Genomic DNA, 18869 nt, shown 5'->3' with positions numbered 1-18869 from the left:
TATTATTATCCCCGTTTTACAGCTGAAGAAACTGAGGCAGACAGCGGCACTAAAACGTGAACGGCTCAGGGTCACAGCTAATAACAGGGTCTCAGGGGTCACCCGGCCCTCGGAGTTCTTTCCCCTGAGCCACTAAGAGCTGGGACCCAGTGGATTTCTGGGCCATGAAGGTCGTAGCCACATGCTGAGGTTCCAAAATCCACAAAGGCAGCTCCGCGCAGGAAAAGGAACCCGCCGCGGAGGCGGGAGACCCGTTTTAGAGGCCGGTTTTGTGATTTTAAGTTCTTCCTTTACTTTGAGACACACAAGGGCCTTGCACTGTTCTGATCCGGAATGTTATCTTAGCTTTTCAGGGGCCTTATCTGCAAGTTGGGGGCAAAGAAGGTTCCCACACTCTCCACCCCAGGGAGATTAGGGACCGCCCACCACCACATTGGAGGTTTTTTCTCCTTGCACTGGGAGGATAATGACCCAATTTGCTGCTGGGAGTGACGTCAGCCAAGGTCTCCAGCCCATCCCCCAACACAGCACAGACAAACATAACCTTTTGCCAGTTTCTTAGGGATTTTTCCCCCGGAGGCAGTTACAGAGGACAAAATCTGGACATCTGAAGTCACAATGTTAGAGCTCGGGGTTAGTGGAGGGAACCGGGCTTTCCTGGCTACAGGAACTACAGACCAGGCCGGGGCGGATTGCTCCAGGGAGACCTGGGTCCACCGGTGTGAACCCAAAAGTTAGTCCTTGGGGGGCTGAGATTGGCCCCAGGCTCTCTGCTCCCGTGGGAGCACCGGGAGAAGTCCACGGACTTCCGGGGCCTCAGTTTCCCAGTCCGGGAAACTAACGGGGGCAGAAGGCCAGCAGGTCTTGTTTGGTGCAGCCGTTGCTACAGCAGTGCTTGGCTGGGCTGGGGGCTCTTCGCCGGCGGGGGGCCCTCTGGATCCCCGAGGGGGGCTCCGGCCCCCCTGCATCCAGAGCCAGGCCGGGTCTGGGCAGCAGCCCCACGTCCGACTCCTCACCCACGTCGGCATCCGGGGCCAGGCCCCGGAAGGATCTGTTGTGCAGCCACTGAAGTATTTCTCCTGAGGGAGGGAGGGAGGGGAGACCAAGGACATCAGCAAAATGTGTCCCCTGTCCCCCACCCCCCCAATCCTCCTTCCCCATCTAAGGGTCATCAATGTGGACCACAAGCCCATAAACGAAATTGCTTAATCTCTCTGACATTCAATGAAGTACTGTATACTGTGATATAGTGGGAAAGAACATTGGTTCTGGATTCAAATCTTGTTTTTTTGTTTGTTTATTGTTGAGGCCATTTGGGGTTAAGTGACTTGCCCAGGGTGACAGCCAGGAGTGTCTGAGGTAGGATTTGAACTCAGGTCCTCCTGACTTCAGGACTGGTGCTCTGTCCACTGAGCCACCCAGCTGCCCCTCTGGATTCAAATCTTGACCTTGTTACTCTGTTTGAGCTTGAGCAAGTCAATCACCTGTTTGGGGCCTCAGCTCCCTCCTCTATAAAATAACTGGATGACCTCTAAGATGTAAACCTCTAAATCCTATATTATCAATCATTAGCAACAATGTTATTAATATTGACATTATTGATTACCAATATTTTATTAATTTAATTTATTATATTAAGAATATTAACATTGATATTTATTATCTATTAATAATCAGCATTTGCTTGACCCTTTAAGTTTTATAAAGCACAACAATGAGGCTTGGGGATAGCAGAGAGGCCTTCCTTATTTGTTTTTCCTAGAAAAAGACACCTGGTTTGGAATCCAAAGACCTGGGTTTGAATTTCAGATCTGCCACAAGCTGTGTAATCGTGGGTAAACTGAGTCACTTTTCAGCTTTGTTTCCTCATCATTAAAATAAAGGTGTTGGACTCGATCAGGTATTCTTAACTTGGGGTTCCCTGACTTGGCTAGATTCCAGGAGAGTTAGTGAATTTGGACAGGGAAAAGTTGCATCTTTATTTTCACTCACCTGGGACTGGAATTTGGCACTCCCTTCAATGGCCATTTATTTCATCATGATTCCCAGAAGGAGTCCCCAGGCTGGGACCCAAGAAAGGGTTAAGAAGCCTTGGCCTAGATGGTCCCATCCAATTCTAATATGGGGTTTTATGAGAGCAGGCTGGGAGGTGGACCCAGATTATGGCCAAACCAGGCCCTCTTTCTATTATCCCATAATACTTATTTCCTATCCTCTGGATCAGGGCCCTAGTAAAGAACTGCAGAGCAATAGATGGACAAACAGACATAGTTGGAAATAGGTGAGAATAGTCTGGAGACATGCTCATCAATCACCTTAAAGATGCAGGGACCCAAACAGATGAGCATCTGGGACCCCACCCACCCGGTCCCAGGGACTTACGGTCACCGCCGGTGCCCTGCCTTCCATCAGGGAGGGCCCAGCGGGGGCCGCCACAGGCCCTCACAAGGGCTCGGATGAAGTTGTGGGCACAGAGCTTCTGGGGTTCCTCCCTGGAGCATCCGCGGGCTGGCAGGAGCAGGAGCAGGAGGAGGGGCAGCAGGTGGGACATGGCTCGGACACCGGGTCAGAAGAGGCTGATGTGACTCCCTGCTCAAGTGAGACTGCGGAAGGGCATCTCCCTGCTCTTATAGCCTCCTTCTGCCCCTTCCCCCTCCCATCCCCTGCAGCTGCAAAGTCCCTGGGCAGTTCTAGATCTGATTGGACTCAATGCCCATGAAGCAGGAACAGGGAGCACCTTAGGGGCCAAGGGGAAGGCCAGGGGAATGAGAGGCCCAGAAGAAGGGAGCTAGGGAATAAGGCAGGGAGATCCTGGAGGGGACCACAGGGAGTAAAAGGCTGGAGCAAAGGGATGGCATGGGACGCCCACCCTTGACGAGAGAGGGTCTCAAAGGCCCAGTGGTCGCTCTTGTTCATATCTGAATGTGCCCAAAGAGGGCTCCTCCAGTCTCTGCCTGAAGCTTGCCAGGGATGAGGAAGCCTCCCCAGGCCATTTTTAAATAGCTCTAAATATTCAAAAGATTTTTTTTGCTTGTTAATTTTTACTCAGGACAAATTTAAAGTTACATTTGCAATTTCTACTTCCAGCTCCTAGTTCTGACCCGTGGTATCAAGCAGAAAAAGTCAGAACCCACCTACCTGTAAGCAACGAGCATTTATTAAGCATTTACTGTTTGCTGAACCCTGTATCTCTGGAGGTATATTTATATAAGCAAAAAAGACAATCCCTGCCCTTATGTTCTAAAGGTAGGTGGATGACACAGTAGATAGAGCCTGAAGAACTGGGTTCAAATCTAGCTTCAGACGTTTACTAGTTGTTACCTACTGTATCCAAGGCCATCTCCAGTTGTCCTGACCCTGGGGGAAAAAGTAAAGCAGAAGCTTTGCACCAGCCCAAGTGTCATTTAAATCCAATTCACTTGTAAGTCAAGATAGCATCTTCCTGATGTCATCGGTCTATGTGTCTTAGTTTAAAATAGGTTAAAAAAAAAAAAAAAAGCTAAAAATAGGGATTGTTATGAGATCAAATGAGAGAATATTAATAAAGTGCCCAGCCCACAGTAGGTACTTTTTAAATGCTTATTCACTGTCCCTTATTCTCTAGTGGGGGGAGATAACAGATAAAAGGAAGCTGAAAAAGGGGACGGGTATTCACACTATTAGTATGAAACCTAGAACTTCAGAAGCACAGCCAGGAGGGGAAGGAAGGCTGACCTATCTTGGTTTCTCCCCAAGATGGAGGCATCAGGAGGAATTCACCAATGGAAAACGGGACTGGTTGCATTTGTCCTAGGGTGATGAGGCTCCAGGGAAGGGCAGATGCTTCAGGGTGAGGGGGTCCCAAGGGGTAAGGGAAGCTGCAGCTGAGCCAGGATACTAAAGACCCCAAAGTCACAAGCAGAGGAAGAGCCAGCAAGACAGACCTTTAAAAATCTCAAGGAATTGATCGTGAAAGCCCAAAGCCTTCTCTGCTCAAAGGCAAACATCCCCAACTCCCGCCACTCATGATATTATTTGGGGCTTTTCATCCTCTCGATCATCTTCCTCTGGGCACTTTCCAGGTTATCAGTGTCAGTCCCAAATGGTAGTCAGAGTCACACAATCGGTCAGCAAGCATTTATTAAGCACCTACTATGTGTCAGACACTGTTCTAATTGCCAGGAATACAAAGAAAGGCCAAAAAATCTTAAACAAACCCCACAAGGCAACATTATAAAAACCAGTCTGTACTCCTGAGTACTTCATAAGCTAATGAGGGAGACAATGTGTAAACAGCCATATACAAACTCATGTGTAGATACAGATGGGAGGGGAGCAGACTCAGAAAGAAGAAACAGAGTTAAGAAGGTGGGGAGGGGGCAGAGTGGATAATGAGTCAGGAATATCTGAGTCAAATTTGGCCATAGACAATAACTAGCTGTGTGACTCTGGACAACTCATTTAACCCTGATTGCTTCAAAAGAAAAGAGGAATATGGTACTATAGTTGATACTTGAAGGAAGTCAGGGTAGCTAGGAAGAGAGAAAATGCTCCAGGCAGAGGGGATGGAGTATTGGGGTCAGGAATCGCGTGAGGAGGGCAAAATCACTGGATTGCAGAGTTCAGGAGTGAAACAAGACTGGAAGGAGAGGAAATGGCCAATTGATAAGGAACTTTCTAAACCAGGGGATTTTCTTCTTTTTTTAAATATACATTTCCATTTTATTTAATTTGTTAACGTTACAGGGTTCTTGCACTGCCAAAACCATGCACTAAATAAAGTGCAATGGACAGTCTCCTCTACCCATCTGACAGCATATTAAAACTTGATTAATGTGCATTTTGACAATTTCATGGTCTCTTTAAAAATGTTATTACAAGAGTTGGGATTGAAAATCGACTTCAGTTCTTCAAATTTCTAATACAATATGCCCTTAAATAATATTTCCACATAATTATCAACCAGAGAATTTTCTATCTAACCCTGGAAGTAGGAAGGAGCCGCTGGAGTGTATTGAATAAGGGGAGAGGATGGTGGTATGATATGGTCAGATGTGCATTTTAGGAAGACCAAATTGAAGCTAAGTAGAAGATAGATTGAGAGCTGAAGCTGGAGCTGAAAAAGATTTGAGTTCAAATTTAACCTCTGGTAGCTGAAAGAACCTGGACAAGTCATTTAAACTTTTGTCTGCCTCTGTTTCCTCATCTGTAAAATGTGGTTAATAATAAAATCTACTCCATAAAATTATTGTGAGCATCAAATGAAATTTTTGCAAATTTTGTAAATCTTAAGGTGTGATATAAATGCTATCTATGATGATGATGAAGATGGTGATGAGGATGAAGAGGATGAAGATTGTTTCGAGTGGAAAGAGACTTCAGATAGGAAGGCTGACCAGAAGCTATGGCAATAGTCTTTTTTGCTTATATTAGCATCCCCAGGGATACAGAGCTCAGCAAACAATAAGTGCTTAATAAATGCTCATTGCTTACAGGTGGAAGTGGGTTCTGACTTGTTCTGTTTGACACCAGGGGCCAGAACTAGGAGCTGGAGGTAGAAATTGCAAATGTAACTTTAGATTTGTCCTGAGCAAAAATAAACAAGCAAAAAAAAAAAAAATCTTCTGAATATTTAGAGCTATAAAAACAAAAAAGACAATCCCTGCCCTTATGTTCTAAAGGTAGGTGGATGACACAGTAGATAGAGCACAGACCCTGAAGAATTGGGTTCAAATCTAGCTCCAGATGTTTACTAATTGTTACCTACTGCATCCAAGGACATCTCCAGTTGTCCTGACCCTGGGGGAAAGAGTAAATCAAAAGTTTTGCACCAGCCCAAGTGTCATTTAAATCCAATTCACTTGTAAGTTAAGATAGCATCTTCCTGATGTCATTGGTTTTCTTGAAAAATGAGGGATATTCTGAATCCAATTCTCCCTGTCCAACAAGAAAACTGTTTGGATCTGCACACATACATTGTATCTAGGATATACTACGACATATTCAACATATATAGGACTGCTTGCCATCTAGGAGAGGGGGTGGAGGGTGGGAGGGAAAAATCGGAACAGAAGTGAGTGCAAGGGATAATGTTGTAAAAAAAATTACCCTGGCATGGGTCCTGTCAATAAAAAGTTACTATAAAAAAAAAGAATAAAAATTAAAAAAAATTTTTTTTAATTAAAAATAAAGAAAAATGAGGGATAAATCACAACAGCTGTGTGATTCTGGACAGTCATTTAAGTTCTATGTGTCTTAGTTTAAAATAGGGTTTTTAAAAAAAAAGTTTAAAATAGGGATTGTTATGAGGATCAAATGAGAAAATATTAATAAAGTGCCCAGCACACAGTAGGTATTTTCTAAATGCTTATTCACTATACGAAAAGGACATGATTTCTTTGTTCCAATTGTTATCATAACAACACAACAATGTGATAACATATATATGGTTTTGAAAAGGAGCAATAGCAGAGATTTTTACCTCAGAAGTGGTCTTATTAAAATTGCCAGAAGAAATACACACTCTTTTGCTCCTTTATAAGGTTTACACCAATGAAAGAAACCTCAAAACAGAATAAAGAGTAGATGAATTCTGATTTTGGGCTCTTTCCTTTCGAAAAGATTGAAATTTGGCCCATTAAGAGACCCCTCAGATGAGAATTCAAAAAGGAATAAGAACAAGAAGAAAGTTGACATAAAAGTATGATCTTGCCCGATCATGCTTTTATCTCATTCTATTTCCCAGGCCTCATTTTTCTAGCTAGATAGGAGCTTTTCCCACAAAATGAAACCTGTATTTACTCTGTGATAACTGTCATGTTTTGGAGCTGCTATGTCCTTATTACTCAAATTACTTTCAATGGATTTTTAAAGTTTTGTGGAAGTCCCAAGTAGGACTGACCGCAACCAAAGTGTGAAATTGCATATTGTAGAGCATTTATATCAATTATTTGAATTGTTATCTTGTACAGAATTATGTGCTATTTTTTACCAGGCTAATATTATCTGATTTGCAGGTGCATTGGAAAATTTTAGGGCCATTCCTAATTCTTCCTATCCATTGTCTGTTGCATAAATTTCTTGTCAAAAGTATGAAAATATTTATTGCTGCTCTTCCGGTGGTGGCTAAGAATTGGAAATTAAGGGGGTGCCCATCAATTGAGGAATGACTAAACAAGTTATGGTATATGTATATAATGGAATACTATTGTGCTATAAGAAATGATGAACAGGATAATTTCAGAAAAACTTGGAAAAACTTACATGAACTGATGCAAAGTGAATTGAGCAGAACCAGGAGTTATATACAATACCAGCAATATTATACGACGGAGGACTGTGAATAATTTAGCTATCCTCAGCAATATAATAATCCAAGACAATTCCAAAGGACTAATGATGAAGCATAATATCCCATCACCAGAGAAAGAACTGATATTGATTGAATACAGACTGAATTATGCTATTTTCATTTTATTTCTTTTATTCAAGTCTTGTACAAAATGACTAATATGGAGATATTTTACACAATTACACATGTATAACATATCTGGTTATTTATCTCAGGGAAGGGGGTGGAGACAGAGGGATAAAATTTGGAACCCAAAACTTTTTAAAAAAAATATTAAATTGTTTTAACATGTAATTGGGGAAAAATACAATTATATATTAAGGAAAAGTACAGAACCCAAATAAAAATCTTAAAATGGAAACGTTTCCAAAAAGAAAGAAAGAAGGAAGGAAGGAAGGAAAGAAGGAAGAGAGGAAAGAAACTGAGGAAATTTCCCCCACCATAGATGGGGAAATCAGGAAAGACTTCATGGAGGAGATGGTACTTGATCTATCAAAGTGAGGAGAGAGAGCTTTCTATGAATAAGGGGGGTAGGGGTTCAACTAGATTACACAGTGGATAAAGCACTGGCCCTCAGTCAGACAGACTTGACTTTGATCCCAGAGCCAGGTCACTTTTCACTGTGCTATACTGGTCTCCTGTGAGCATAGGTACCTGGTGGAATTGTTCAGAACTTTAAATGTCAAGTCAAAGATTTTGGACAGTGATGATGATGATGATGATGATGATGATAACAATAAATAGCTAGGATTTTTATATAGCACCTCTGTGCCAGGCACTATGGGAAGCACTTTACAAGTATCATCTCAAATCCAGGGGATGCTTATCAGCTGGGGAATAGCTGAACAATTTGCACTATAGGAAATGAGAAAGTGGCTGGAAAAACACAGCAAGACCTATAATGAACTGATGCAAAGTAAAGTAAGAAGAACTAGGAGATTGTTGTGCACAGTAATAGCACTGTGATCAACTGTAAAAGACTTGGCTACACTGATCAATACAATGATCCAAGACAATTTCAAAGAACTTATGCTGAAAAAATGCTATCCACTTCCAGAGAGAGAACTGGTAAACTCTGCAATAGAAATGTAATTTTCTCACTTTAGTTTTCCTGCTTTTAAAAATAATATGGTACATATTTTGCATGACTTCACATATATAATTGATTTTAAATTGCTTTCACAGTGGGTATGGCAAGCAGGGGAGAGAGAGAATTTGGAACTCTCAACATTTTAAAAAGAAAGGATGCTTAAATTTTAAAAAAAATCAATTGTTTTATTTTTTCTGGTTATAGATATATATTAAGTTTTTAAATGCACATTTTCATATGTAATAATTTATTCACTCCTTAATTTATGGACAACCCCTCACATTCCCATTTTTTACCACCTAAAACATAGCCACAAATTAAATGCACATTTCTTTATAAATTATATTGGGAGAGAAAAATCAGTACAAAAGGGAAAAACCATGACAAAAAAAAAAAACCACCAGAAAAAATTGAACATAGCATGTGTTGATTTATATTCAATCTCCATAGTTATCTTTCTGGATGCAGATGACATTTTCTATCCAAAGTTTATTGGGATTGCCTTGAATCACTGAACTGTTGAAAAGAACCAAGTCTTTCATATTGATCATTGTAAATCTTGCTGTTCCTAAGTACACTATGTTCTTGGTTCTGCTTCAAAGACTTTCTAAAATCAGCTTGTTCATCATTTTTATAGAACAATAATATTCCATTACTTTCATATACCATAGCTTATTCAGTCATTCTTTGCCACCATCAAAAGAGTGGCCACAAACATTTTTGTACATGTGGCTCTTTTCTCCTCCTTTATCATTCACTTGGGATACAGATCCAGTAGTGACACTGTTGAATCAAAGGGTATGCACAATTTTACAGACCTTTGCGCATAGTTCCACATTGCTCTCCAGAATGGTTGGATCATTTCACAACTCCACCAACAATGCATTAGTGTCCCAGTTTTCTCACATTCCCTCCAACATTTATAAAATAAATAATATATTTCTCTTGATTCTCACAACAATGCAGAAAGTAGGTGCTATTATCATCACCATTTGACCAGTTGGGAAAGATTAAGTGACTTGCCCAGTCACTTACACAGAGGCTGGGTCTGAATTCAGGTTTTCCTGACTTTGTGCTGAGAGCCCTATTTTACTTTTTCATTTTTGGAGCTATGAAGCCATATATAGAAGCCTGAGTGTCAAAGAAAAAAAAATTAGAAATAACACTGTGCTCTGTGATTTAGGTTTATGTCTGCTAAAAATAATTTTAATTTCAAAGGAAGGCCGTGGCTTTTGCTCTTCTGACTTTCCTAAAGGGAAAAGTCTGGAGAAAGTTGTAGATTGGAGAAATGTTATCTTAAATTTCTATAAAAACAAAAAAGGAGGTTTTTTTTTTTTTTTAAACATATTTACACACAGGTGGAGCTGAGCTATTAACTGAGTCTAACTCCTCAACTGGTTCTGAAGCCATCTAATTGAACGATCATTTGGACACTTTTCTCCGTCTTGCCCAGCTAAGAGGTTCTATAGTACATAGTGCCCGCTCTAGTGAGGCTGATTTCATCTTCCTCAGTTCAAATCCAGCCTCAGACACTTAGTAGCTGGGTGACTCTGGGAAAGTCTTTTCACCGTTTTAGTTTCCTCCTCTGTAAAATGAGCTGGAGAAGGAAATGGCAAACCACTCCAATATCTGTGCCAAGAAAACCTCAAAGGAAGTCATGAAGAAATGGACACAACTGAAAAATGACTCAACAACAATAATAATATATTTGGGGAAAAGAGGTTATACAAATATATTTACCAATAATTTTTAAAGGTCTTACATATCTTCTTATTGACTTTATTCCCCTGACCTACCAGTGATCCCATGATTTAAAAAAAAAAAAAGAACCCAATTATCTTGGTATGACCTGTTCTTGAAAAAGATAACTGTCTTCTTGGAAACCCTGTTTCAGTTGCAAGATGTATACTAATCTTCCTGGTAATGAAAAATTGTTGGAAGATTCCAAGAATTGCAGTCAAGGTCCACTACTCTACAATTTACAGTTTTCTAGGGGGAAAAAAATTCACACAACATCAGTTCATTTTGAGTTTTATGAAGCATTTTTAGAAAAATCATTTTTATCTCTTCCTTTGTTTCTTTGATATATTTTTACATGAGTCATTTCTTGATTACTTCTCTAACATTGGGATATTCCATTATAACAAAGAAAACCATTAAGGAAATATCTTTTTAAAAAACATTTTATATGTGCCAAGTGGTTTTTCTTCTTTCTTTTTTAAAATGAAATTTTATTTATTTATTTTTGTATCAGTTATTTTTCAAATATTATCTCATTTGATTCTGAAAAGAATGTTTTTATTATTCCCATTTTGCAAATGAGGAAGTTAAATAGAACAGGGTAAGTGACTTGCCCATGATCATATGGCTAGTAAATGTCTGAGATGGGATTTAAATTCAGATTTTCCTGATTCTGAGGGCAGCTAGGTAGCACAGTGGGCCTGGAATCAGGAATTTCTGTTGTTTTTCAGTTATTTTCAGTCGTGTCTGATATTTTTTAATTTTTTGTGCCAGTTGTTTTCCTTTTTCTTTTAATTAAATTTTCTTTCTTCCTTTTTCCTTCCTTCCTTCCTTCCTTCCTTCCTTCCTTCCTTCCTTCCTTCCTTCCTTCCTTCCTTCCTTCCTTCCTTCCTTCCTTCCTTCCTTCCTTCCTTCCTTCCCTTTCTGCATTAAGTGAATCTGGTGATGCCATTTTTCCAACAGCTCACATAGTGCAACATTCAGGTAATTCTTGCAATATTTTTAACTTTTTCACTGTTATTTTATCTATTTGTATGATCTGGGATCGCTGATCTTTGATGTTATTATTGTAATTGTTTTGGGACAACATAAATCAGGCCCAAATAAGACAAAAAAACTTAATTGATAAATGTTTATATTCTCACTGCTTCAATGACCAGCTGTTCCCTGTCTCTCCCCTTATCTTTGGGCCTCCCTATTCCCTGAGACCCAGAAATATTGAAGAATATTACTTAACCTTAGTTGATAAACAGTAGCAGGGTTTGAGAAGACTGATTCCAATTTGGAGGAGAGGAGGAAGCAGTTTCGCGTTAAGTGACTCGTCCAAGGTCACACAGGAACTGTTAAGTGTTTTGAGTACAAATTCGAACTCAGGTCCTCCTGACTTCAAGGTTGGTGTTGTATCCACTGAGCCATCTAGCTGCCCCTGAATGACTTCAATTTTGAAAGAAGTTCTGCTATGGATAAAATGCTAGCAAATAGCACAGAGAAATCTATCATGAAAGGAAGAGTCAACTGATGTGGTAAATATCATTGTTGTCTTATTTTAAGAAACTGCCACAGTCACCCCAAACTTCAACAACTACCACCCTGATCAGTCAGCATCCATCAACATCAAGGTAAGACCTTCCTCTAGCAAAAGGATTACAACTTCACTAAAGATGCAGATAATAGCACTGAAGTATTTTAAAAATTGTTAATGTACATTAATAATAACGTTGATTATTATGTTATAATGTTAATGTTAATAAGGTAATCCTATTAACAGATTACTGCATGGTATAAACATAGCTTTTATATGTACTGAAAAATAAAAAAAATTGTGACTCATTTTATTGCTATATTTGGTTTATTATCTGGAACTAAAACCATAGTGTCACTGTACACCTATGGTTATCAGAGAAGGAAGTATCAAATGAAAGTTTTTATTTTTCCAGGGTTGGAGAGATGGCACTGTTTGCACACAGTGATAAAATAGCCAGTAGACAAGAAAAGATTAAAAATTAGTCAGAATGAAGATAATATAGGAATAATCTTTGTAGGAGATAGGATGAATCTAGATTTTGTCTTTTTCAAAAGTTTTTTTTTTTTAAAAATATGGACTCATGCCAAATGCCATTTTTAATGCTAGCATACATTTTATGACTAGAAACAGTTTTGTATGACATATTCCAGAAATGTTTTTATTTTAACTACACATTTTTTCATTCAATTTTATGTGATTTTCAGTTCCAGATTTTTTCTGCCTAATCATTGAGAAGTCAAGAAATACAAAGCCCATGACAACTATCAACTATGAATTTCTATATTAGTCATGTGAAAAGAAGGAAGAAGAAAGAAGGATAGGAAAGAAGGAAGGAGGAAGAATGCATGGGAAGGAAGGAGGGATGGAAGGAAGGAAGGAAGGAAGGAAGGAAGGAAGGAAGGAAGGAAGGAAGGAAGGAAGGAAGCAAGGAAGGAAGGAAGAAAGGAAGGAAGGAAGGAAAAAAAGAATATACTTTAGTCTGTACTCTGAATCTATCAGCTTTCTATCTGGACATGGATAAAATGTTTCATCATGAGTTCTTTGATATTGTGATTGGTCATTATATTTATCAGAGCTAATAAAGTCTTTCACAATTGGTTATCATTATAATATTACTATTACTATACAGAATGTTCTCCTAGTTTTGCTCACTTCATGTTGTGTCAGGTTCATATAAGTCTCCCCAAGATTTCTGAAACCATCTCTTACATTATTTTTTACAGTATAATAGTATTCAATAATATTCATTTATTATAACTGGTTCATCCATTCCCCAATTCTCTCTCACTCTCAGTTTTCAATTCTTTGCTACCACAAAAAAAGCTACTATAAATATTTTTGTACATATGAATCCTTTCTCTTTTTCTTTGATTTTTCTGGGAAATAGACTGTGTAGCTGGGTCAAAGACAAATAACTTTTTAGGCATAGTTCCAGATTATTTTCCAGAATGGTTAGCTCAGTTTGCAACTTTACCAACAATGCATTGATATGCCTATTTTCCCACATCCTTTCCAACATATATAATTTGATTGATGTGAAATAGTCCCCCAAGTTGTTTAAATTACATTTCTTTAATTATTAGTGATTTAAAGGATTTTTTTTCAGGATGACTATTGGTATCTTTGATTTCTTCCTCTGCAAATTGCCTATTCATATCCCTTGATCATTTATCATTTGAGGACTAGCACTTAGTTTTATTAATTTGGCTCAGTTTCCCATATATTTGAGAAATGAGATCTTTATCATAGATTTCTTCCCAGTTTCTTGCTTTTATTCTAATCTTAGTTGCATTGGTTTTATTTGTGCAAAAAAACTTTTTAAATTTTATGTAATCAAAAATTAAAGATTTTTAAAAATGTTTTAATTAATTAAAAATTAAGTTCTAATCAAAATTTAAAATTTTAAGTTTAAAATATATTTTATGACTATATATTGCATTACAAAGTTACTCTGTGTTTCTTTTAGTACTTTTTTGTTTGTTTTCTTCTGTGTATTGGGGAGGTTTTTTAAAAATAAATTTTTATGGATGTCTGTTATTTTTATATTACCTATATTTCCTAATGCCTCCCCTTCTCCCTTTCCATACAGTTATCTCTCATTAACAAAGAATAGAAAAGAGGAAGAGGGAAAGCAGTTCAGCAAAACTAACCCACACATCAAAAAATCTTACAGTTTTGCACTCTCTTGTCCACCACTTTTGCAAAGAAGAGAGAGAGGTATCTTCTCTTCTGTGGGGCAAAATTTGTCACTATAATTTTACAACTTCTGGTTTCTTTTTTTTTTTTAATTTGTATTTCAAAAAAATATCTCCTGGATTTGCTCCCAGGTAGTCTCATACATGTTAAATATGTTAAAGTATATGTTAAATACAATATATGTATACATATTTATACAGTTATCTTTTTGCATAGGAAATATTGGATTTAGAAAGAAGGTAAAAATAACCTGAGAAGAGAAAACAAAAATGCAAGCAAACGATAACAGAAAGAGTGGAAATATTATGTTGTGGCCCATACTCATTTCCCAGGGTTCTTTCTCTGGGTGTAGCTGATTCTGTTCATTACAGATCAATTGGAACTGATTTGGATCCTCTCATTGTGGAAGAGAATCACAAAAGACAGGATTTTAAATGAGACTTAAGGAAGCCAGGGAAGACAAGAGATAGAAATGAGGAGGGAGAACATTTTAGACATAGAAAAAGTCAGTGCAGAGTCAGGAGGGAGGAAATGGAGTGTAATGTGTTCAGATTTTAGGAAAGTATCATTATGTAACGGGGGTGGGTTGGTGGTACAGTGGATAGAGTACCAGCCCTGGAAGACCTAAAGTCAAATGTGACCTCAGGCATTTACTAGCTGTATGACCCTGATCAAACCCCTTTACCCTGCTTGCCTCAGTTTCCTGGTCTGTAAAATGAGTTGGAGAAGGAAATGGCAAACTACTCCCTATCTCTGCCAAGAAAATCCCAAATGGGTCACAACATGATGGAACAACAACTATGTAAGAACACTGGAAAGGTTGAGGCGGCTCATGAAGAAAAGATATGGCCTTGAACTTCTCCTTCAACCCCCTTAAAAAAGAATGGAAGAGATCATATCATGTTCTCAGACTGCGTGACCATGGCAAAATGAGTAATCTTTGTCTGGCCAAGGTAAACAGAAAGAGATAGGACCGCATAGTGATGGCTTGGGAGCCCTTGGGGTGTGGAGGAAGGAAATTTAGTTTCAGCTAGGGAAGAATTTAGCTAGAGAGACTGTCACCAGCTGTAGTTAACTGGGGTGGGGGAGGTTCCTGGCTCCCTCCCCACACCTGTGATTTACCCATCATCCCAGACCCATGCCCGCCTGGGTGACTAGCAGATGGGTGCTATTAGAGAGGCAAGGGCCTCTGGGGAGGGGGATAGGCAGTATTCCTGAACCTCCCCTGCTGAGGTCCAGAATGTGGTCCATAGTTGGCCCTGACACTCACCAATAACGCTGAAGGCCAGGGAACGTGGTGCCCTCCACAGAGTGAGAGAGCGAGAAGGCTGTGCAGGAGGGGGCATGAAGCCCCCTTATCCTGGGCCCTGGTCCTCCCCCCTCCATCAGGGCCTGCTCAGGGCCCCTTCTCTCCCTAGCCCCACAGTAGCCCCTCCTCTGCTTTCCCCCAGCTCCCAAGTCCCCCTAGCCTTTCCCTCGGCACTCGGTCCTTTCACAAGTCCCAGAAGCTGTATCTGGTTACTGGAGTGGGGGGGGGGAGGGGGGAGATGAGAAGAAAGGCAAATGAGGGAAAACAGAAGCCCCCTCCCCCTTGATCCCCAGGACTCCTGCAAAGCTTCCTTTGTCAGGACCCTGAAGACTTCATGTCTGCTGCCAAGCCATCAATCAACAGATACTTTTAAGTTCCTTGTGTTTGGGCACTGGCTACAACACCAAGGAAAGGCAAAAGCGGTCTGTGCCCTAGAAACTGTCTACAGTGGTGGGTCCAGCGGGAAGAGCTTTCTTTGTTCAATGGGATAAATTGGAGGCGATCTCAGAGGGCATCAAGTCACTGATTGTTGTTCGGCCTTTTTTCTTGGAGTTGTCATGAAGTAGGTGATGTCACAACTGGACTGGAAAGGTTTCTGGTGTGAGGTGGGACTGGCTGGGACTTGCAGGAAGCCAGCCAAGCCAGGAGATGAGGAGGGACAGCCAGGAGAAGTGCCCAGCTTGAGGCTCAGGCAGACTAGATGCAAGTTGGAGGTCCCCAGACTTCAGCCTCTGCTTTGCCCTGGGACTTTTCCCTCAGGCAGGGCCTCTATCAGCCCTATCACCCCTCTATCCCAGTCCTTGAGGGGTTGAGGGCAGATTTTGAGCACTTTTGGGTATTTAACTTATATAGGGAACTTGCAGGTAAGGAAATTCTCTCTACCATTTCAGTTTCTCTCCAATTGATAGACCAGAATATTGTTATGGACTATTATATTATAGACTATTATTGCCTGGAACAGAGATGTCAAACATGGTGCTCTATACTCCTGAGTGAAGCTAGAACCAGATTGAAATGTAGTTTAAAAAAAGAAAAAAAGAAATGTAGCTGAAAAATACTTGACATAAACAAACAAGCAAATAATAAATGAATGAATGAATAGATATGGCAGCTGAGCAAGCAGAATAAATATCAAAATATATGATAAAATAAATGAAAATACAATCTAACACAGATACTGTTAATATATGGTTTTCTAAGTCAATAAGTAACCAGCAGGTCCTGTTTCTATTTGATTTGGAACCACTGTCCTAGAGCATCGAGATTAGATAATTTGTCTAGGGTCAGAGAAAAGATCTGAACCCAGGGTTTCTACCTCCCAAGCCAACTCTCTTATCTACTAATTACTGATTACTACCTTGATTCCTTTCAGGAAGGATATCGGGATGTCATCTGTATTGAGATCATACTTGAACCCATGGGAATTGTGAATCTATCAAGAAAAATGTTTGGTGAGAAGAGTTTCTGGGGCAGAGCTCCCAGAGAAAGCTAAAAATAAGAATGGGGAACATATATGATGAGATTTCAGCAAAAGAGGCAGGAAAATATGTCAGTCAGGAAGGAGAAGGACCTTCTCTTTTTATGGGCAGACAGGTGGCTCAGGGGATAGAGTGCCAGGCCTAGAGTCAGAAAAGGCTGAGTCCAAATCTCTACCCCTCTTACTGTTTGTGTGACCCTTAATGTCTTTCTGCTTCAAGTTTCCTCACCTGTAAAATAGCACTTTTCTCATTGAGTTATTGCCCCGTGGATCAATGAGATAATGTATGAAATGTATGAAAATACAGTTACAGAATAGGAGAGATCAAAGTCACAAGAATGTGGGCTGAGGCAAGGAAAGAGAAGGATGCTGGGAAGCCAAGAAGGATGCTGCTCTTTTTGTGACGGCAAGGAACTGAGTGGATGCCCATCGATTGGGGAATGGCTGGATAAGTTATGGTGTATAAGGCTAATGAAATATTATCGTTCTATAAGAAATGATGAGCAGGCTGATTTCAGAAAAGCCTGGAAAAAACTTACATGAACTGACGCTGAATGAATCATCATCGTGGTTTTTTGTTTTTGTTTTTTTTTTTTGAGCAGAAACAAGAGAACATTGTACACAGTAACAACAGCAACACAGTCAACTATAATAGACTTTGCTTTTCTCAGAAATAATTGACTTGAGATGGAAAATGCCATCTGCATCTAGAGAAAGAACTATGGAAACTGAATATGGATTAAAGCATAATATTTCACCTTTTTTGTTTGTTTTTTCTTTCTCATGTTTTTTTCCCTTTTGGTTTATTTTTCTTGCGCAACATGACAAATATAGTAATATGTTTAAGAGGATTGCACATGTTCTACCTGTATCAGAATGCTTGCTGCTTCAGGGAGGGGGGAAATGGAGCAAGAAGGAAGAAAAAATCTGCAATACAAAATCTTACAGAAATGAATGTTGAAATCTATCTTTACATGTATTTGGGAAAGTAAAATACCATTGCCTCCAATACTGACCAATCACTCCCAATGTAACTTTCTCTGATTTTTTATTTGTATCCCCCGTACTTAGCACCTCGTTCAGAATATAGTAAGTGCCTAATAAATGCTTTATCATTCATTTGTGAATAGTTGTGACCAAGCCTTGCAAATAAAAGGAATTTAATACATGCTTATTAAATATGTTGAGCTGTTTAGTATTTTACATTCAAAGAGTAAGCAAGAAAACTAGAACTCAGTTCTCCTGATTTCTAAAGGCTCTTTCTACAGGGATACCACTATCTCTTGTCTTCTGAAGCTCATGTTCCTGGGACATTTCTTGTAAAGTTAGTCTTATTTTCCCCTTTGACCTCCATTGGGATATTGGCCATATGTACATGTTACATGGTATTTGACACTATAGTCTTTCCAGGATCCTTATTTCAAATTAATCCAAATTCCACCTATCATGTAGGGGAGGGGTGAGGGGAAGAGGGAAAAATTTGGAACAAAAGGTTTAAAAGGATCAACTTAGAAAAATTACCCATGCATATGTTTTGTAAATACGAAGCTTTAATAAAATTTTAAAAAACCAAATTAGTCCAAATTTCTTCCTCAAGACTGAACAGGAGGATAGGTGGTTCAGTGGATACAGTGCCAGCTCTGGAATCAAGAGAACCTGAGTTCAAATTTGGCCTCAAACACTTACTAGCTGTGTAACTTTGGGAAAATCCTTAATCCCGATTGTCTGGATCCCCCTCAAAAAAAAAGGGCTAGGCAGGAGGTCAAAATAGAGAAACCAGAGAAGTTCCTGAACCCACGGATCTCTACTATTCCCCCTGGGTTTCCTAAAGATCAGATATCACTAGAATTTCTCTTATAGGTTCAAACTATTATTGTGATCTGTAGAATGCATAGGTTTAATTTATTAATGATTTAATAGAATAATTTAATTTAATAATAATTTAATAGACTACATAAATTTATATTTTGGCTTTAGAAATTTTAAAAAAAGTTCACTATTAGCCATGTTATCTTTTGAAAGAGATTGTTTCCTGGGAAGATGTATATGAACTGATGTAGAGTGAAGTGAAAAAAACCAGGAGAACATTGTATACAGCAATAGCAATATTGTAGCTTAGCTGTTCTCAGCAATACAATGATACAACTCCAAAGGACTCATGAAGAAAAATGCTATCCACCTCCAGAGAAAGAACTGTTGTTG

General features: G+C 39.3%; 1 protein-coding gene across 1 annotated transcript; it reads right to left on the bottom strand.

Moving 5' to 3' along the window:
* Positions 1–540: 540 nt before the first annotated feature.
* INSL3 (insulin like 3) lies at positions 541–2618 on the bottom strand. Its single transcript, XM_003762760.4, has 2 exons — positions 2383–2618; positions 541–1079 (listed from the first exon to the last, which is right to left on the bottom strand). The coding sequence occupies exons 1-2, from the start codon at positions 2549–2551 to the stop codon at positions 838–840; spliced, it is 411 nt and encodes a 136-aa protein (XP_003762808.1). The 5' UTR covers positions 2552–2618; the 3' UTR covers positions 541–837.
* Positions 2619–18869: the final 16251 nt, after the last annotated feature.

This window comes from Sarcophilus harrisii, chromosome 1 (genome assembly GCF_902635505.1).
Source record: "Sarcophilus harrisii chromosome 1, mSarHar1.11, whole genome shotgun sequence".
NCBI lineage: Eukaryota > Metazoa > Chordata > Mammalia > Dasyuromorphia > Dasyuridae > Sarcophilus > Sarcophilus harrisii.
This window is presented reverse-complemented; position numbering and strand designations above follow the sequence as displayed.

Bases quoted from the DNA above. Each gene is read 5' to 3' on its own strand.
- INSL3 (XM_003762760.4), bottom strand. From the start codon at position 2,551: ATGTCCCACCTGCTGCCCCTCCTCCTGCTCCTGCTCCTGCCAGCCCGC. The intron at 1,080-2,382 runs GTAAGTCCCTGG...TCCCTCCCTCAG, and splicing joins GCAGGGCACCGGCGGTGACC to GAGAAATACTTCAGTGGCTG.